At 44.3% G+C, this 21,749-nt stretch overlaps 1 protein-coding gene across 3 annotated transcripts in view; it reads left to right on the top strand.

The window, feature by feature from the left end:
- LOC117397857 (rab11 family-interacting protein 1-like) overlaps positions 1–21,749 on the top strand; it is a 32,097-nt gene that overhangs the window by 4,648 nt on the left and 5,700 nt on the right. For all 3 annotated transcript variants that reach the window (XM_059013792.1, XM_059013794.1, XM_059013793.1), the window contains 4 exons: positions 11,365–11,831; positions 12,202–13,117; positions 18,122–20,863; positions 21,150–21,270. In XM_059013792.1, coding sequence (XP_058869775.1) covers positions 11,365–11,831; positions 12,202–13,117; positions 18,122–20,863; positions 21,150–21,270 — 4,246 coding nt within the window. The remainder of the gene's footprint in view (positions 1–11,364; positions 11,832–12,201; positions 13,118–18,121; positions 20,864–21,149; positions 21,271–21,749) is intronic.

Here is a 21,749-nt window from a genome sequence, read left to right as displayed (position 1 = left end):
GTGGCAAACACTGTTGCAGCAGCAAAGGTCATTCAAAATGATCTAGACAGCATTCAGAACTGGGCAGACACATGGCAAATTACATTTAATAGAGAAAAGTGTAAAGTATTGCACGCAGGCAATAAAAATGTGCATTATAAATGTCTTATGGGAGATACTGAAATTGAAGAAGGGGACTATGAAAAAAATCTAGGAGTTAAGGTTGACTCAGAAATGTCTTCATCTAGACAATGTGGGGAAGCTATAAAAAAGGCCAACAAGATGCTCGGATATATTGTGAGAAGTGTTGAATTTAAATCAAGGGAAGTAATGTTAAAACTTTATAATGCATTAGTAAGACCTCACCTAGAATATTTTGTTCAGTTCTGGTCACCTCGTTACAAAAAGGATATTGCTGCTCTAGAAAGAGTGCAAAGAAGAGCAACCAGAATTATCCCGGGTTTAAAAGGCATGTCATTTGCAGACAGGCTAAAAATTGAATCTATTCAGTCTTGAACAAAGAAGACTACGCGGTGATCTGATTCAAGCATTCAAAATCCTAAAAGTTATAGACAATGTTGACCCAGGGGAATTTTTTGACCTGAAAAAAGAAACAAGGACCAGGGGTCACAAATGGAGATTAGATAAAGGGGCATTCAGAACAGAAAACAGGAGGCACTTTTTTACACAGAGAATTGTGATTGCCTGGAGCCAACTCCCCAGTAATGTTGTTGAAGCTGACACCCTGGGATCCTTCAAGAAGCTGCTTGATAAGATTCTGGGATCAATAAGCTACTAACAACCAAACGAGTAAGATGGGCTGAATGGCCAATTTTATTGAAGCTAAATAAATTAAACCCCGAAAAACGCTGCGCCTATCTGCCTGTTTACATTGGTTACAGTGCTCTCAGCGGCAGACCGATAAGCAGCCAAGATACCGAAATCTCAAAGTCAGCCGTTGGCGGGTCTAGTTCTATATATGTCTGTTATAATCACATCAGGAACCTGGACCGATACACATAACATAATTGGATTTAAAGTGTAGGGTAAAAGTACACAAATAGACAGTTTTCACAGTGAAGAATGAATTTCACGGTTAGTGTCACGTTTTTCATGGCCGTGAAATAGGTAGGGCCTTAGTAATGTACTAGTGTAAGCAAATCCACGTGAGTGAAACACTTCTCTGAGCACTCCAGTATGCGATGAAAGAGATATTCTACATGTCTTGGTTGCGATGTAAGTCGATTAATAATAAATCCGCATACATGTATGAAAGAAATATTATACATATTAAAGTATGGACACGCAAAAATCAACAGGAGTTGTCGCTGTTGAAACTTCTGTTGCAGGAAAGGGTGGGCTACCTATAATGTACTTTTTGGAAAAATGACGATATAGTTGTATTCACTGAAGATAATGCAAATCTAAGTGGCTATGCAAAGTCACATAAAGTTTTTATTAAAATATGACAGCAAAAAGTGAAATGCATCTCTGCAGCCGCGGCACACTGGAGGGGACGGCTGCTTTCACTAGCATAAGATGGGCCACATAATCCATAAATTGTAACCAAAAAAAAAAAAAAAGAGATTGAATTATTTCCATGTGAATAGGCCATAATGTTAATGTAGTTTTCAAACTTTTTTTTTTTTCCTTTGGACAGTGGGGTTCATTTTTTTGTTTTGTTTTCTTAATTTACTGTTATGTTTACACTATACATTTATCGTATATCACACAAAACAAGGCAAAGGCTAGTGACGACAGGAATATAAAAATTGGAACGTGTTATATTTAAATGCCGGTGTATTTATGAAACGTGTCTTAAAACATCAGGATTGATTTGAATTTGTTTTATATACCATGCTCTATAAAAAGAGGACTTACTGTTCCTTTAAACTGTTATTGTCTATCTATCTATCTTCCCTTTGAACTCTGCTGTATGTTCTACGCACAGGATTTATTTGTTTAAAATGTCCAGCCCAGGACAGACCCTCGAGTTGGAACATCTCATTTACAAGGGTGTCCCAGAGGACTGCAGGCAGGGTGCAATTCACAGCCGTTCATTCGTACCATGCACATAGTGTGCTCAATTCATACGCAATCAGCTGAATAAAGTTAAAAACAATTGCAAGATGTTTTCAATGTTGCAATAATAGATCCCTAAAACAGGGAGAGGCATGTGCCCTTATTTCAGCAGGAAGGTTATTGTTATTGTAATGTTGTTGAAGCTGACACCCTGGGATCATTCAAGAAGCTGCTTGATGAGATTCTGAGATCAATAAGCTACTAACAACCAAACGAGCAAGATGGGCCGAATGGCCTCCTCTCGTTTGTAAACCTTCTTATGTTGAACGTAATGAATAATTATTAGAAAAACATTGCAACATACTGGTCAGATAGGCTGGCATTGGATTTTGTAAGCACTTAAATGTAATTTGGCACCAGTGAAAGTTTCCATGTGAATTTCGATGAAGTAAATCCAGTGTCTCATACATATCACAGTGATGTGTCATGGAACCACACTGCAGTATACATTTTTGCAGAGTAGTTTTAGTAGCAAAACAGCATCTCCATATTCCCAAACTGGTAGCAAGACTTCTTGTACAATCTTGTGTCTTGTGGCAGAACGAGATTGCTGTAAGGCGCCAACTTTACAATTACATTATTAATGATCATATCTATACAGTCAGTGAAGCTTAAAGTGAAATCTAACCATATGCCACGGTATTTCAATTTCACAGTTCTTGCCAAAGAGAATTTAACATATTGAATGAAGGGCACAGCTGACTCACCTTCTGTTTAGACTCAGACAGCATAATGTTTGTTTACTTTTCATTTATTAGTAATCCGTTTTATTTAAACCATTGAAAGTTTCTATGGGAATATAGACTAAGCAAATCCAGTTTCTCATACATCTGCAGTCAGTTAAAAAGAGTGCAAAATTTCAAGTCTCTGTACACAAGTTAAGATATAATGTACATATTCTAAACAGTGATTGGTTCTTGAATGTGATTTATCATTTTTTCCATGATGTGGAATTTTCAACACAAAATAAGCTTTAGGTTAATTTCACAATTTTGGAATCTTTGTTTTGCTTTGCCTGAGTTGCTCCCCTGTATTCTTTTTGAATTAGGTGTGATCCTGATAGCCCTGCTTATGCATTGGGGGTTTCTGTGGCGTGCAGTGCTCTGGGTGTGCGGCTCAGTCTGCATTGGGGGTTTCTGTGGCGTGCAGTGCTCTGGGTATGCGGCTCAGTCTGCATTGGGGGTTTCTGTGGCGTGCAGTGCTCTGGGTGTGCGGCTCAGTCTGCATTGGGGGTTTCTGTGGCGTGCAGTGCTCTGGGTGTGCGGCTCAGTCTGCATTGGGGGTTTCTGTGGCGTGCAGTGCTCTGGGTGTGCGGCTCAGTCTGCATTGGGGGTTTCTGTGGCGTGCAGTGCTCTGGGTATGCGGCTCAGTCTGCATTGGGGGTTTCTGTGGCGTGCAGTGCTCTGGGTATGCGGCTCAGTCTGCATTGGGGGTTTCTGTGGCGTGCAGTGCTCTGGGTGTGCGGCTCAGTCTGAATTGGGGGTTTCTGTGGCGTGCAGTGCTCTGGGTATGCGGCTCAGTCTGCATTGGGGGTTTCTGTGGCGTGCAGTGCTCTGGGTATGCGGCTCAGTCTGCATTGGGGGTTTCTGTGGCGTGCAGTGCTCTGGGTATGCAGCTCAGTCTGCATTGGGGGTTTCTGTGGCGTGCAGGGCTCTGGGTGTGCGGCTCAGTCTGCATTGGGGGTTTCTGTGGCGTGCAGTGCTCTGGGTATGCAGCTCAGTCTGCATTGGGGGTTTCTGTGGCGTGCAGTGCTCTGGGTATGCGGCTCAGTCTGAATTGGGGGTTTCTGTGGCGTGCAGTGCTCTGGGTATGCGGCTCAGTCTGAATTGGGGGTTTCTGTGGAGTGCAGTGCTCTGGGTGTGCGGCTCAGTCTGCATTGGGGGTTTCTGTGGCGTGCAGTGCTCTGGGTGTGCGGCTCAGTCTGCATTGGGGGTTTCCATGGCGTGCAGTGCTCTGGGTATGAGGCTCAGTCTGAATTGGGGGTTTCTGTGGCGTGCAGTGCTCTGGCGTGCAGAGCTCTTCCATGTGCCCTTGGTGTGCGGCTCAGTGCCCCACTTTCATGACACATGGAACTTGTTTGTTTTATATACTTTGTTCCTGGGTCTCATGTCTTTTTGCACATTCTTTTCCAATTTTAGGCTAACGCCTAACTAGACAACCCCCTCAAAACCGGTTTAACCGGCTATCGCTTGGAATTAAACCATATACATACTGGCGTCGCCCCGTACCTCACACACGCACACCCCACTGACACACACACACACACACACACCTGTTCAGGTAAGTAAAGAGCAGTAGCACCGCAGCCGTATTGTCACGTTGCATCAGAGCAAGACTTGGAAACAATACTGTGATAATTAGTTTTTGTGAATTTTTATAATGTAGTCAAAACCTAGGCATCCATCAAAACAGTAATAGTAATAATTATAAGCCTAATAATAATAATACACAACTGTGGTTGGCTGTTGATCATTTTGCTTAACTGAGCCCTGAAGATCTGTAGTCAGTAAGGGGCTTCCTTTTCTCCATCCACTCCCTTCTTGAGTTACATTTTAATAAGACATGCATGAGCAGTACGGCTCAGGTGGGGTCTTGTTACATGTAACACAAGAAGGATGGGAACTTGGAGTGTTATTGAAGGAAAAATGTCTGTGGAAAACTAAATAGCCAAGTTTTATCAGTAACCCAAATCTATCGAAAAATAAATTGCAGGTCAAACTGAGTTGTCATGACTATACCTGTTTCCAGGAATTGAAATAAGTCTCCTATTGCATAGCAGTTTGATCCACTCACTGAGTTTAAGACCACACACCTGAGCTTGTTACCTATACACTGTGGCCAATCAAGCTCGTGGTAAAACCTGGAGTGGGTGAAGCTGCTATGCAACAGGAGTCTTGTTGCCATCCCTGTGTATCTGTGTTTTTTTCTGTTGAATCACAGCTGCTTAGTGCAGTGCGCGTGTGACACGTTTACATACGTCTGTCTCTGCTATACCACCTTTCAGCGGGAATTTCAATCAGGAAAGGATGATAATGCCAGGTAAGAAAACATCGTAACAGTAATCATTCATGGGTAGTGCTGTACAGTTTGGTCGACCTGACAGTTGCCCGATTAGATAGACTTGAAATGGCCCTCTGCGACGGTCATGCGATTGATGTGTTTTGTTTTTACTCCCTCTAGAATGGTAATGTAGAGGAGGTGGCTCCTGGCTCACTCTACCTCACGGCTATAATAAGAAGGAGGGGAGCCAGGCAAGTTTGAAATGCACAGGCCCTGTCCTTCTTGTAATAAACAGGGCGAGGCTGGCTGTTTTCATTCCAAAAATAGAAATTGCAGCCAAACTCCTGTGTTTGAAATGTGACTGTGACAGGGATGGCTAGTGGTGACGTCAGACCAGAAGAAGGCACAACAAAAACAAAAGGTACGGTGCAGTGGCGCGGGCGCCGTTTTATTTAAAGCAAACAAAAATAAAATAAATATTTAAACACAGACACTTTGCTCAAAGAGCGAAAATAAAAGGTTAAACAAAAACAAATCCCGAACACAAAATAAACAATAAATAATACGATCCCAGGTCAGGCTGGGCAGTTGCTGTCACTGTTCCTGGAATCTTTACGTTTCGTTTAGTTTCGTTTCTCTCCTCTCGTTCTCGCGCTCTCCTTCCAACACCCCACCTCGATCTAGAGAGCTGCAGGCTTTTTGTATTCAGGTGACCATCTCCCGATTAGCAACAAAATTAATCACTTAATTAATTCAGGAGATGGCCACCTTCTGCACGAGTTTTTTTCATTACACCTGGCAGAGGACGAGCACCGATCTCGCCTCTGCCAGGACACGTTTTAAAAATAAACAAAACAATAACAAACATACGGCGCTCGCCGTCATGCATACAACAATCAAAATAAACAAACATAAAATAACACAGGGGCGGAGGGGGAACCCTCGTTCTAAAAATAAACAAAACAATGTACAGGGCTGCTCGCCCTGTTACAGTGACGCAGGACAATCACTGATTTGACGTAGCAGGTAGGAAGTCTAAACCCTCCGCTCCTCAATAAATACCTACCACCCCTTAATTCCTTTACAGAAGTTGTATTCTATTGTATTGTATTATTTTATATTGCACTGTGCAGGGATGGAAGTAGGACTCTTCCATAGCAGTTTGATCCATTCCTGGTTTTACAATGAGTTTAATAAGACTCCCCTGAGCTTTTTACATATACACTGGGGCTGATCAAGCTCATAGTAAAAACTGGAATAGCTGGAACTTCCATGCAATAGGAGTATTTCTGTCCCTGCTGTATTGTGTTGTGTTGTATTTAGCCCATTCCTTAATAATTACCGACCACCCCTTTAATTCCTTTACTGAAATTGCATTGTATTCAGTGACAACCTGAGGCCAGCTCCGTTCTCCAGAGTACTCACTTTTGTTACTTTTTGTCCCTTGTGAGACACCATCAGTAGTTTGTGTGGTATTAAGCAAGGGAGCACCTGCCAACTGAGCACGGATTGTATGTGCAGCGGCTGCATGGTGTTGTGTGAGGAAGACTGGCCTGTGAAACTGTAGTAGAGACTGCTGTATGTGCACGAAAATCCACCTTTCCCTCCACCCCTGTGTTTTATAGTTTTTTTTCTTTACTTGGTTTCAGTGTGCTTCATGCAAAACCTATTTAAATGGGGAAATCTGTGTGCTTAAAGCTGCAGTGTCCCAAGTGTGGCTTCTACCTTCTTAGTTGGTAGTTACTTTTTTAGCTGCGCTTTGGAGTAAAGATCTTGATAAACATAGTCTTGGCTTATTACCAGTGTACCACTAAGACTCTGTAAGGAATGTAAGGAATGAAGGAGCGTTTAAAGTTGACGATTCAATATTAACCGCAAATCAGATAACTCCTGAATGTTGTTCTGCAGGAAATGCCAAGATAAAAACTTCCTTTTCAGCTTGAGCTTATCGAAACACAAGTGGTGTGATTATGGATCTCTTTCAGATCCCCTGGTGAATCGGGATGCTGCCTTTTTGTTTTTGTACAACTCACTGTTTTAATATTTTTGTCATTTGAAATTCTCTGTGCAGTCTAGACCAGGGGAACTGAAAGAGATCCATAATCACACCTTTAACTTATTTACTAAAAGAGAACAAAGATGGAAATAAGACTCCTGTGGCATAGTAGTTTCACCCATTCTAGATTTTAATACAAGCTTGCTTAGCCACAGTGTATAGGTAACCAGCTCAGGTGTGTCTTCCTATTAAACTTATAGTAAAACCAGGAATGGATCAAACTGCAATGGGAGTGTTGTTGTTTCCATCCCTGGAGAATGACAACCACTTCATAAAACACTGACTAGCTTACCGTGAGTTGTTTTAACGTTTATGTATTTTCAGTTTACACTAAAAAGATAACAAACAAACAATGGATGTGAACTTGGATGTGCATGCCTGGGGGTTTAGCACTCACACCTTCTTCTGTTGAGACTTCTGCTCTGAAGGTTTCTTCCTCAACTTCCTTTTTAAATATATTCCCAAATCCAATTCCCTTTTTATCAATTCCAACACATTGATCAAATTTCCAGTTAGCAGTTCTCTGTTTAAAAGGTGCTTCTCACAGTGCAAATAAATTGAAGGCACTGTTAGTCAGTTAAATTGGCTTCAAAGGAAAGCAGTTGAACAATCACACCAATTATTATGAAGGAATTATCCTTCGAAGGAACTGGAATTGGGAATTGATTTTTAAAAAGGAACTGAAATAATGGAATTGGAATTGAAACAGGAACTGACACCAACCCTGCCCAAGAAGCAGGTGCGTGTCGCCTGCTCCATTCACAGAGCGTTTCCAAACCAGGCAGCATGCAGGCTCAAAGTGTTCCATTGCCTGGATGAGAAAAAAACTTGTCGAACCAGTTGAGCCGCCTACTCCACTATGAGACCTGGATTGCTTCTCAAGGGGATTGAAACTGTGATGGTATCGTGGCAAAACAAAATGAAATCAATGACGACACCAGCATCGCATCCCTGTTTTGCTGGGTGAAAGGAGTCTGATGTAGGCTGTTATATATTTTAATCCTATAAACTCTGCTCTAAGTGTATAAACTGGAGCTTCAGTTGTAACCCCAGCTGGTTTAATATTATAGAGTTCAATACTGCTGTTAAATTTAGATTTGCCTCTTTTTAGCTCATTGTAATCGACCCATATATCTTAGGAATGAGTTGCTTAAATTGCATTAATCTTGGCATGTGCATTTATTACCAGAACTTGCTGTGCGTGCATGTCGTGGTAGTCAGGTAACTGGGATTTCACTAGTGTTGTGGTATTCTCCAACGAAAACAATTGCTGATAAAGTCTTGCACCACCTCTCTTCCAATCCTGTGGCACGGGTGGATATAACACTCCCATTGCATAGCAGTTTGACCCATTCCTGGTTTTGCTATGAGTTTAATAAGATCCACTTGAGCTTGTTACTTCTACACTGTGACTTAACCTGGAATGGGTTAAACTGCTATGCAATAGGAGTCTTATTTCCACCCTTGTGTGGCATATCGCTGTAAATGTCATGGCTGCAGTTGACAGGCAAGACAGCTACAATGAACGCAACTGTCTTCTTTTATTAACCAAAAATAGCCTTGTCAGTAATGTAGGTGTTTTAAAGAACAATAGGGTGGAAGGCCAGGTGGAGTGGAAGGGTGTCTCTTGAAGTGCTTATAAATTCCATGATCACGGTAGGTACAGAATGTGGTTGTTTTCCTCCTGGCCTTGATTGATAGAAGCGCTGTTGTCTCCGATTTGTTCCCATCTCCCAAGTGACCTTGGAAATGTGATGTCTTACTTGTTTGCCTTTTTATTTACAGTAAGTGCTGAAACAGTATTTTATAGTCGTATCCACATATGGGGTGGTTGTTTATTTAAAAAGTTCAAACATCAACCAAGTGTTTAGAGTTTTGCCCAAATCGCTCCCCGCTGCCACAGATATGCAAGTATAGGCGTTAGCCTTGGTGTACAGTGTAGCTCAGCTGTAAACAAATTTGATGTCTGCACAATATCAGTTGCTGTGTTAGTAAGTTTCCATTGATTGATTCCAATATTCAAAAGTTGCACACATTTAGCTCAAACATTATCAATGGACTCAACAATGTATCACCTAGTTTGAATTAGAAATTGGATACTGATCGGTTACCTGCTGTTCTGGAGAAAGCTGAGGTACGGAGGTGGTTTGTCATCAGGAGAGGATGCAGGTAGCTTTTTCTCACTCGCCTGCAAATATCTTGCCTAACTCTGTCAGTGTAAAGTTGAACTTTGTGAACCCTGCTTGCACTTCTGTTTTCCTAAGAATATCTAAACACTTTCAGTTTCATGGCATGAGTTCCAATGTTATTCCTGAGCTGGAAAACATCCTCCCACAACTGCTTGCTTTACAGCTGTGCTGAGCTTCAGTGTGCTCACAGACTTTCGTTGACCCCTGCATACTATATTTAATATTCAATATTCACATAGTCTTCTACACACATACATGTTGTATCCACTTCTGATTTTAGAAACATTCCCAATATGTTAAAGTTTGAACATTTAAACACGTTTACACAACGTTTAATCTCTTGAAACCAAAACCCCTAATCCACAGGTAGGGCACTATTCACAGACATCTTGAATTGTTTAAAGTATGTTTTTCTATTATTTCAAAGAGTGTTTTTATTAAAATACGGTGTGACATTCAGGTCCTTTTCAGTAGCAGAAACTTAATAAATTCAATGACAAACCTTTTGACTGTTCCAAAAAAATAAACTCCTGCATGTTTGAAATGGGACGTTTCCATCCAGGACTGTTTTTGTTACATTTAAGAGGTTCCACACACCCACCATAACTCAGTAGGGTGCAGGGCAATCACTGATTTGATGTGGCCGGCAGTGTGTCTGATAAGGACGAAATGAGTCCATTCCTCAATAATTACCAAAACCTGAGCTTGTTACCGACACACTAGCTAATCAAGCTCATAGTAAAAAATGGGTGAAACTGCCATGCAATATGAGTATTTCTGTCCCTGCTGTATTGTGTTGTATTTAGCCCATTCCTCAATAATTACTGACCACCCCTTTATTTCCTTTACTGAAATTGCATTGTATTCAGTGACAATCTGCAGCCAACTCTGTTCTCCAGAATAGCCCATAAAGAGAGTACTCACTTTTGTTACTTTTTGTCCCTTGTGAGACACCATCAGTAGTTTGTGTGGTATTAAGCAAGGGAGCACCTGCCAACTGAGCACGGATTGTATGTGCAGCGGCTGCATGGTGTTGTGTGAGGAAGACTGACCTGTGAAACTGCAGTAGAGACTGCTGTATGTGCATGAAAATCCACCTTTCCCTCCACCCCTGTGTTTTGTAGTTTTTTCTTTACTTGGTTTCAGTGTGCTTCATGCAAAACCTATTTAAATGGGACACTGCAGCTTTAAGCTTACAGATTTCACCAAGTGTGGGCTATTAGCTACTTGCCTTACAGACATCAAGCATTGGATGTCACAGAATTTTCTAATGTTAAATTCAGATAAAACAGAGGTATACTAGTGGGCTCATGGAACCAACTAAAATGAAATGTGGGATTACATGAGCTCAACCCTTGCAGTCTCCCATCAAAACTTAAACTAGAAGTTAAGAGTTTGAGGGTCATCTTTGATCCTGATCATTTGAGACTCATATTAGGAAAGTTACTAAAGTATCTTTTTACCATTTGAGAAATATAGCCAAACTTAGACCAATTATTTCCGTATCAATCTAGAATTGATTACTGTAATGCACTTTTTTCTGGGGTACCAAAACGTGTGGTATCCCGCTTGCAGCTTGTTCAGAATACCACTGCTAGAATTCTGACTAAAACCAGAAAAATTGAACATGTTACCCCTGTTTTGGCCTGTGACGGAGGCGGGGTGCAAACCAGCGACCCTGCACTGTATTTGTGGTTATTGAGCTTTTACCTTAGTCTCATCTCACCAGTAGGGTATAGAATCCGTAACGATAGGGAATTGCACAGCACTGCCCGTTGTATAACGTGACATAATGTAATGTGTGGACACAGCTGGAATTTAAGCGGAGATAGACTTAGGATAGAGGGAAGAAGACGGTTCTTTACACAGAGTGGTGAGGGTATGGAATGGACTGCCTAGTTATGTTGTTGAGACAGAATTACTTGGATCCTTTAAGACCCAACTTGACAAAGTTCTGAGATCAGTCGGCTACTAGGAACCGGACGAGCATAGATGGGCCTGATGGTCTCCTCTTGTTTGTAAACTGTCTTATGTTCTTGTGTTCACTTGTGTCTGCAGGTGGTTCAAGCTCCAGTCGAAGGCCGGTAAGAAGGAGAAGGAGAGGGGGGAAGTTCATGTGAACATCCAGTTCATGAGGAACAACATGACGGCCAGCATGTTTGACCTCTCCATGAAGGACAAGTCGCGCTCCCCCTTCGGCAAGCTGAAGGACAAGATCCGGGGCAAGAAGGACCGGGGGGGCTTCTCTGACTCTGCCTCCGCCATCGTGCCACGGGTCTCCCAGGTGCTTACAGACAGCGAGGGGGAGGAGGAGGGCGGAGGCGGGGTAGAGAAACCCAAGAAGTCTGCCAAATCCAAGATCAAGTCCATCTTCGGCAAGTCATCGAACCTCCAGCGCTCATCCCTCTCCCAGTCCATGTCGGTCCTGCCATCCCTGCAGCCGCTCCCAGAGAGGAACGCGTGGCTCAGCGGCAGCCGGTCATCTGGACTGGACGTTGAACCATCTCTGTCTGCAGTACCAGAGAGTGAGTGAAGGGAGAGAGGAGAAAAGAGGGGAGGGGAAGGGAGGGACCTTTAAGGCAATCCATTTTTTTTAAAGGGTAGATGTAAAAAATTGCTGGAAAGATGTCATATAGCATATTGCGCAAATAAATATGCCGCTTGGGTCTTGCACAGAGTAGGAGAAGAGTAGGTGGAGACATTATCCGAAACATACCTCTTGTCCTTTTTGTATTTGACGATTGCTCAAAAGAATGTTGTGAAGCAGGACAGACATTTTGATGGTAAAGTCAGTGTCGCTCAATAAGCCTAAATGTAATAAATGTAACTGCATGCGAATCAGGTTTGAATTCCCGCCGACCCTTAGTGACGGCTCTTCCTGTTTCCCTCCTTCAGCAAAGGTGGAGGGCAAGCCCCCCCTGCCGAAGCCCCCAACCCACAAGCACACCCTGAGCGCCGACACCAAGCAGCTCTTCTCTGGCAAGAAGGACCCCTTCTCCCTGCTGGGGGGCCTGCGTTCCAAAAACGACCCCGTGTCCCATTCCAGCGTGTGCATCAATGGGAGCCACGTGTACGCGGAGGAGCCTGACCCTGAGGCGGGCCTGAGCGGGTCTCTGCAGAACCTGTCCGGTGCCACCAATATTGGGTCCACTGAGGATTTCACCATCCTGAAGAGCAGCGACCAAGCCTCCACAGAGTCCCTGAAGAGCAGGACCCTGCCCAGCTACAGAGTGCAGAGCACCAGCGCCACCCAGAAGAATCGGGAAGAACTGCAGGAGGAAAACGCTGCCAAGAAGGCAGAGGAGAAGAAGAGGCTGGATGAAGAGAGGAAGAGATCGCAGCAGCAGGAGGAAGAGCAGAGGAGACGGGAAGATGAGCGGAAGAGAGTGGAGGAGAGGAAGAGACAGGAGGAAGAAAACAGACAAAGGGTGGCTGCTGCAGAGGAGGAAAAGAAAAGGCAGGAGGAAATCCGCAAGAAAGAGGAGCGCAAGACAGCGGAGAAATCTGAGAGCAGCAAGGCGTCCACTCTACTGTCACTGGTCAGGGGGAGGAAAGACTCTCTAAAGAATTCGGACAGCGTGAGTCCACCCGAGACCCCCGCAGACAGGAAGACCGAGCCGGTCCCCAAGAGACAGGGGTCCCAGGAATTCGAGGAGGTCCCCCTGAGGAGGAAGCCTCTCGTCCCTTCCAAAGAGGAGCAAGACCCAGATCCGCACCTGCAGGAGAAGGAGAGGGGAGCGAAGAACCCCTCCACCCCGACCACAGGCTTTCCCAGCTGGGCAACAAGCAAGGTCACTGCAGTCAAGCCCAGGTCAGTGGAGGGGGGCGGGGAAAATCGGGCAATTGAAGACTTTAAAATAATTTTACTTGATGGTTATTTAACATTTTCACATTGCCACTGCAGATCATTTTGGCAAAATTCAAGGTTCTTTTTGTTTGTTTATTTGTTTGTTTGTTTTTTGCTTGTAAAAGAGGCTGGATGGGCAGCAGTTGAAAGAAAGCTCTTGGCTGCAGTATGGAAAGTAGTAGGTTTGAATTGGTCAGGAGTTTGAAAAAGAAAGATATTCTGATTTTGTACTATATATTTTTTTTATTATTAGTTTTTATTACCACGGTGGGCTGCCTAATCCTTGCTGGAGCCTGCACTGCGGACTCTTAATAATCTTTAATCTGCTTTTGAAAGTGCACAGTGAAGAGCTTGTTTTAACTGGCATCAGGCTTTTGCAAGTAATGTGTTTGCTGTGGGTTTTATTGTTTATTTTTCTTAAGGGTTATTGCATTCTGTTTTTATTAACCATCCCCATGCACCTGGGAACAGAAGCCGGTTCAAGCATCTCCACCCACTCTTAAGGGCTGCTTTGTGGGGTTATCTCTCTCTCTGCCTGGTGTCATTGGGAGCTGTTGGGGAAAGGTGGTAAGCTGCGGATGGCCTCTGTCCCCCTTGGGCCTGGTTAAAAAGTGGTTTGAAACCAGTCCTGGTTTTGTTTCCATCTGCAGCAGAGCGGCCCAAGGTTAACCCGGTTTGAATTGGACAGGATAAAGAGATGCTTGTCTATCATCCACTTTTTCCTGATGTTTTCCATTCCTGGTTTTACTATGAATTTAATAGGACACACTTGAGCTTGTTACCTATACACTGGGGTAAATCATATTATAACCTGGAATGGGTGAAACTGCTGTGCACTAGGGGTCTTATGTCTATCCCTGTATTTAATTTCTCCCCTGGTTTGAATAACCTATAGCCTGTGTCCAGGTTGTGTTTTTATTTATTTATTTATTTATTTATTTATTTATTTCCTCTCTCTTGCTGTTTCTCCATCACAAAGTTTACTAACTCGGAACTGATTGCTGGGAAGCGAGGGTTGCCCTTGAGCTCCGTGTGAAACGTGTTGGGATTGTAGCTCGGAGGGGTTTGCTTTTGAATCCTGGGTGGTGGTTGGTTCGTCAATCCCGCGGCATGTGGGGAGAAGTTATTACTAGAGCTGCACAAACCGATTATTTGGATCAAGCTCTCCAAAGGTGAGAGACTCTGGTGTTGATCGGGCAACTTACCATTCCAAGTGAAACAGCTGAAGAAACAGCTGCCTGGGTTTGTGCGGATCGCTGTTCCCCACAGTAAGAAAAGCAGCTGTTCCTTTACGTGTTTCACTTGGAATGGTTAGTTAGTCCAGTCAACACCAGTGACCCTTGCCTGATTGTCAGCACCTGATTTCTGTGGAGAACTCAATCCGATTTAATTGAATAATCTGTTTATGCAGCACTGCCAATTACTGTAGGGGGTGTGGTGTTTGGGTTGCTTGGAGGAGCTACCCCTGTCTTTTAATTTGCCTGATTTAAGAGCACAGGCTGTCAAACCTGGAATGGGTCAGACTGCTCTGCAATGAGAGTGCAGGGATGGAAGTAAGACTCCCATTGCATAGCAGTCTGATCCATTCCTGGTTTTACTATGAGTTTAATAAGAGACACCTGAGCTTGTTACCTATACACTGTGGCTGTTCAAGCTCTTAGTGACACCTGGAGTGGATGAAACTGCTGTGCAAAAGGAGTTTTATTTCCATCCCCGTAGTATAATTAAGCTCAAAGCAAAATGTCTCGTATTAACCTCACGAATGTTAACCCTGCTGTGGGTCAAGATGTCAGTCTTCAGTAGGGGGTCTTGACAAACTCCCAAAGTAAAACACACTGTGGTTTCTACTGCTCTGCAATGGGAGTCTCGTTATCTCAACCTGGCCTCTGGGTGATTTGCATGGTCTAGACTTATTTACATGGCAGATGTGAAGTGGCTCAGTGAGGTGCAGGTAAAATGCATGGTCTCGGGGACAGTTTAGATCAGAGAGATGGGAAGAGAAAGAGGAGTTGTTTTATTGTTTGATCTCATGGGGAGAGGAAAGGGAAGGCTGCAAAAAGTAGTCTGACAGGCTGCCAAGTATCTGTGACTCTGTATAGAAAATAACGCCCACCTTTACCCGTGAATGTTTGTTGGTGCGTGCTTCTATACAGTAGCAATACTTGCAAGCACAGTGAATTGGTCAGCATGTCCTAACCCAGGCCTCCTCCTCAAGTTGTGTCAGCTGGCATGAACTGCAATACTGCAGCACTGATGTGTAGTGGAAGGGAACAGAAGTCATTCCATTCGCTACTCTGCGCCCTCAGTCTGAACCATTTGATGGGTGGGGGTTTGAGGATCACTGTCATACTGACGGGATGGAAATAAGACTCCCGCTGCACAGCAGTTGGATCCTTTCTTGGTTTTACTAGGAGTTTAAGACACACCAAGCAAATCTTCTTCAGTAACTCAGTTTATGGCCTCAGTTCGGCAGTAAATAAAAAGTCAGTCCCGGAGAGGAGAGGAATTCGCTTCCAGTCGTCTTTAGCAGAAGGTAACTGCCATTGATTGGTACTCAATTGTAAAGGTGAAATCAACACATTAAGGAATGGATTTATTTAAACCTGCAGATTTTCATTCCTACTTAAAGGCGATTCTGAGTTATACCCTGTTCACACTTGTATCGGAACGATACTGGTAAAATGAGTTTGGGTTTAGAATATACCGCTATGATAACACTTTCTGTCCAAACTCATTTCTCAACACCAGTACAAGACCGATAGTGTTGCGATATACCGGTCCACATTTAAATTGGTTTATATTGATACACTTGCATCAAAGATATTCTCATTACACAAGATACTCCACTCCACTGCTTCTCTATGGGGACCTCCGTCGCGCTGCGCGCACAGGGTTCTGGGATATAGAGCACGCAGGAGAAGATTTTCTATTGCGAGTCAATGGAGCGCGCGGTGTAGGACTGAGCTGCTTTGAGCTGATTTTGTCGATGTTTGTTTGTTTAAAAATATAAAAAAACTTGTGGAGTCTGTTTTACTCTCGCCCAGGGTGTTTTTACGAAAAACACAACCGGTGGTAATGATGACACACTGTAATCTATACAGAAAATGCACTTTTCTGAACGCAGTGCCAGAAAACAGAGATGAGCGTTTCACCCAGTCCTAGAGTAGACAGATGTAATTATAAAAGTTGGATTTATTGTTATTAGATGTCTGTTTGTAAATGTTTTTACTGCTGTAGCTTATCTGTAAATATAAAAAAAACACTTAAACAAGCATGACAGAAGTAAAAGCAGAGTTGAGAATCTCCTTGGGGTAACAGAATATCCTTGGGGTAAGTGTGCACAAGCCTCAGACTCACCCATCCCGTTGTTGCACCGAATAGCTCAATGAAATAAAGTAATGGTAAATGTATTGTATGTTATTTATGAATCTGTTTTCAGTGGCAGGTTCCTGTTGGTAAAGAGAAGTCTTGATCAGATATAATACCGTGGGTTTCTGTGTATGTAGGTAAAGGAATGTGTGTTTGTGTGCGCATTCGCTGTTTTCGAGTTTACGGTTCAGAGGTTTTGACTGAATATTCAGGACAATCGCCCTGTTATAAAAGCAAGGCCAGGCTTTGTTTCTCATGAGTCATCATCTAAAGCCGCTTCCCTGTGATATGAGTAACTAGCGGAGTTTCAGTTACAGGAGCACATTTCAACCAGAGCCTGCACAGCCTTCCTCATTCCATTCAATTCATGGGACTATATCTATATCTATCTCTATCTCCCCTTAGGTCATGTCATTTGTATTACATGTTTAGAAACTGTAAAACAGTTTGTGTGAACTCTGTGGAGTTTGAGAAGTTGCTGTGCCGAAACTTTTTGCATTATAAGATGCATAGATAGGAAACTTAACGTGGTAAAATTACACACACACACGCACACACACACAGTGACTAAAGGCTGTAAACTGAGTTATTAAGGAATAAATCGCTTGGTGTCTCTTAGACTCATAGTAAAACCAGGAATGGATCAAACTGCTGTGCAATGGGAGTCCCTGTAGTAAGAAACGCTGGTGAATGGATATGTCAAAATGTATGTTTGCTTTGACTTTTCAATAACAAAAAGTAATGATTTGCATTATTGTTGTAGTATTGATACTCTAATAAATAAATATATATACCGAGCATCAAAATAAACGTATCCCTATTATAACACATTTATTTTTCAAAAAAAAAAGTTTCATCCTTGACCATGACACGCTTGAGTGACTATGATTGAAGCATATGCACTTAATCACCTAATTAGCGAGACAGTGGATATGGAGTGATTTCGGCTGTTGAATTGCAAGCTTGAATAAAAGCAATAAAGAAAATCACAGAAAAAAAACAATATGCCACGTCTGTCAAGAGAGCAGCGCCTTCGTGCGATCGGCGTGTTGGAGGCTGGACTAGGCCAGCGTACTGTGGCGCTCCGTCTTGGGTGCTCACAGCCAGCAATTTCAAACCTGGTGAGACGGTATAACCAAACACACTCTGTCAATGACAGGCCACGAACTGGGAGATCAAGAGTCACAACACCTGCCCAAGATCAACAGATCATTTTGCAGCATTTTCGTGATGTCATTTTTTAATCCCCACAATAAAAAGTCACTGCACCTGTTCTGAAACAATTTGGCATTTTTCAATCACATCTAGTGAATTTTATCCAACTATAAGTGATAAGTTTATTTTGATGCTCAAATATAAGTGTTACGTTTCTTTTGATGCTCAGTGTGTATGTGTATATATATGTATACACGACCCTCGCAAATATAATACATTTACGATTTAACTTTTCATAAAACACTGCCATTTTGGGATCCTTGTTTTCCCAATTTTACTACAGCATGTTCAGATGTTTTTTGGAGCCTTTATCAAATGGTGTCCTGATCTGGGTTCCCAGCTGGGTCTCTGACGCACAGGCGTTTCTGTTTTGTGCTCTTTCAGATTGGACGTGTCTCTGAAGGATGAAACCAAAGACAGGCTTCCTTCTCTTTCCACGTCGCCTCTCCCCCCCGTTAGTGCCCTCTCCAATCCCTTCACTAGCACCCCTTGTTCCTCCTCCTCTAGCCCCCCTTCCCCTACCCCCTTTCAGGACAGCTCTGTGCCTCTCTGTCGGGAGGTGAGTTCTGGTAGTACTCCAGCTGGCTCCCTCCTGAAGGAAAACAGGAAATCCGTCCTCAAAACTGATCCCTCCAAGGGAGGAGAGGAACCCCAGCTCTCCCCTGGAACCCCCAAGTTCGAACCCACAGCCAGTCTGGTTTACCCCAACATTCCTGGGCCAGCGAGCGGGCAGAAGAGCTCTGCGGGTAGCACAGGAAAGGATGGAGAATCAGACTTTGTGGCCAAAGCAAAGGGAGAGGATGGCTCTGTCCTCTATTCCCCCTCCTCGAGACCAGCCTCCGCGTTGGACTTGCTGTCGAAGGCTTCCTCCAGCTCTATCTCTCGGAGCCCGGCGGCCGCGTCCCTCTTTGAGAAGGGTAGGCAATCAGGAGCCTCCAGCTCTGCCTCTGTTCCAGAGGGCTCTGGCCCCCCCGCGACACCAGCCTCGGTTTTTGACTTGCTGTCTAAGGCCGCCTCAAGGACATCTAGAGCGTCTTCCTCTGGGTCAAATTCTCCGATTGTTTCTGTTTCCGAGTCTCCCATTGAGAATATCAATAAGCCAGCCTCTGATTCTGACCCACTATTAAAGGAAAACTTAAGGCCACCATCTCTCTTCGACTCTTCCATTGTGTTGGCCTCTATTTCTGACTCGGACTTCGAGAGAGTGAACAAATCAGCCTCTGTTTCTGACTCACTATTGAAGAACACCTCAAGGCCACCCTCTGTTTCCGACACTCCCTATGAGACTATCAAAATTTCTGATTCACTACCTGAGGCCAACTCCAGGCAATCATCGCTTTCTGACTCTTCCACTGTGCTGGCCTCCGTTTGTAACCCACCCATTGAGAATGTGACCACATCTGTCTCCTTGTCAAAGGAAACTCTTTCTGACTCCCCCTTTAAGAACGCCACCAGACCAGCCTTCGTTTCCGAGGCAACCTCTAGGAGCAGAAAGCCCTCTACTTCTGAAACAGCCTCTGAGAAGCAGTTGAAAGCAGATCCGCTGGCCTCCAGCTTCTCCTTCAAATCAGTCATACAGAAACGAAGCGGATCCGGGGACCCAAAATCCCCACCCCCTGAACTGAAGAGCGACGAGAAGCCTGCAAAACTGGACGTCAAACCAGACTCCTCTACATCGGAGAGAGAGAAGTCCGAAACCACTGGCGTTCCTGAACCTTCTGAGCCAGCTTCAAAACACTTCAGAACAGAAAGAGAGGTGCCAAAGCCTGCACCCAGAGCCCCTAAATCATCCAGGACAGAACCATGGGGCCCCACGGAGCCTGCGGCCTCCACACCGAAACCTGCACCCAGAACCATCACAGCTCAACAGGCTGGGAAAGAAGAGTCCGCTGCTCCCATCCTTACTCACAGTCCACCGAGCAACAAGCCAGGCACTAACTCTTCACCCGTAGAGGCAGAAGAGAGGAGCAGCCCCAGTGCCAGGAGCCCAACAGCAGTTAACAAGCCCCCTCCTTCACTGGGTGCAAAAGGGAGTTCACAGGGTGTCGGAGTTACTGGCTTGTTTGATGGGCGTCTGGGAGGCAGAGTCCCTTCTGCAAGTCCAGGACCAGACAAGAGTGTGGACAAAGGGAAACAGGCATGCTCTGACCAGACTGCGAGAGACAGGGATGCGCAAAAGGATAAGCAGGCTGGTGGAGTGTCGATGGAGAAGAGCAAACTGCCCGACAAGAGCTCCGGGGAGGTATTCAAAACGAAGGACAAACTTGCTGCTTCAGATAAGAAGGACCAGAGCAGGTCTGGTGGGACTGTCGCAGCAAAGGACAGAGATACGCTGCTTCATCAGAGCACAAGGATGAACCAGAAGGATGAACAGACTCTTCAGGACAAAAATGCAGGGGAAATGCTCTCACAGAAGGACAAACAGACTGAGAAGAACGCAGATGACAGACTTACAGCACTGTCAAATAAAAGCACTGGCGACAGTTTAAAACCGAAAGACAAACAGACACTGTCGGATGCAAGCGACATTGAGGCTCAGAAACTCTCTGTATTATCCACCAAGCCGACACCGTCACCCCCAGACAAAAACGTGAGCGGAATATCCTCGCAGGAGGTGAAACTGGCAAAGCCTGACCAAGGCACGGAAGAAACGATCACGGCAAATACGAAAAAGCCCCTCGAGAACAAAAACGCAGGATTGGAGAAGGACAAACGGACATTGTCTGAGCAGACCTCGGAGAAGGACAGACGGACACCGCCAGCCTCAGTGGAGGATGCTGAAGGTGACACCAGCCCATTACCGGCTGTGCAAAACAAGCCTGCAGTTATCTCTGCGAGGAAAAGAGCAGAGAGAACGGAGCCAAGCAGCACTCCGAGATCTAACTTGGAAAAGCAGACTGGAGAGGAAGTGGCTGAGTCCCAGAGGAAGAGCAAAACCGAGAGCCTGTCCCCTCCTCCTTCCTCCTCCTTCTCCCCTCTACCCCCCTCTCCCTCCTCTAAGACGGTCGTGAATAGCCCCGCCCAGCCCATCAGCTCCGGAGGGAAGAGACTGCTCCGTGCCTGGGTTTCTCCCTCGGAGACACAGCCAATCACAGTGCAGCAAAGTCCTGGCTCAGTACAGTGCAGGTGAGGTGCACACACGCACACACATATACAACAAGCATTAACCACATTCACACACCAGGAATGCAGTAGTAACATAGGCAGGTGGGATGCAGGCTTCCCCCACACATGTTCCTCAATCCTGCCCTGATCACATGGCCTGCTGGCAGCTGGAATGAAACAAACTGGCCTTTTTTTCAAACTGCAGTCCACGTGTTTGTTTTTTTTTATATCTACTTTCTGATTCGTTTATTTTTAGCATGACTGTTTTAAACCGTGTTTTCTGCCCCACCCCGTTTGCCCCCTACAGGCCACACCCAGTGAAGCCGATGAGCTCCCAGGACAGTCAGACTTCCCGAATGGAGAAGGATCCGAAGAGCAGTGGGGTGAAAGACACCCCGTCCGGGCGGAGCGGGCTAGTCATCAGCAAGGTAACACGGCTCCCCTCACGGCCAATTAACAGGAAACTTTCTAAATGTTCTTAATATATCGTTACTTAACTGCAGTTAACCATTTGCTGAAGTTTAGATACATGTTAATAAACAGTCAATAGATATGCCATGCATGTGTGTGTCTCATTAGACTGCTATTGGAGCTCATATTTCATATGTATGTTGAGTGTGTTTTTGAGACTTGGTAGTTTCCTTCTCCAGTAAATAAATCGACATACAAAGACTGCTATGTAAAGACACTAATACCCTATTCACACGATCATCACAACGTGACTGTGAATGGCAATCGTGGTTTAAATGTGTATTATTTATTTATTTATTTATTTATTTATTTACTGAAGCAGGAAAAAACACATTCAACATACATATGAAATATGAGCTCCGATGAGCTATCTAATAATAGACACACAAGTGCAGGCTCATCTATTGACTGCCTATTAACATGTAACTAAAGCATC

This window comes from Acipenser ruthenus, chromosome 46 (genome assembly GCF_902713425.1).
Source record: "Acipenser ruthenus chromosome 46, fAciRut3.2 maternal haplotype, whole genome shotgun sequence".
In the NCBI taxonomy this organism is placed as follows: Eukaryota; Metazoa; Chordata; class Actinopteri; order Acipenseriformes; family Acipenseridae; genus Acipenser; species Acipenser ruthenus.
This window is presented reverse-complemented; position numbering and strand designations above follow the sequence as displayed.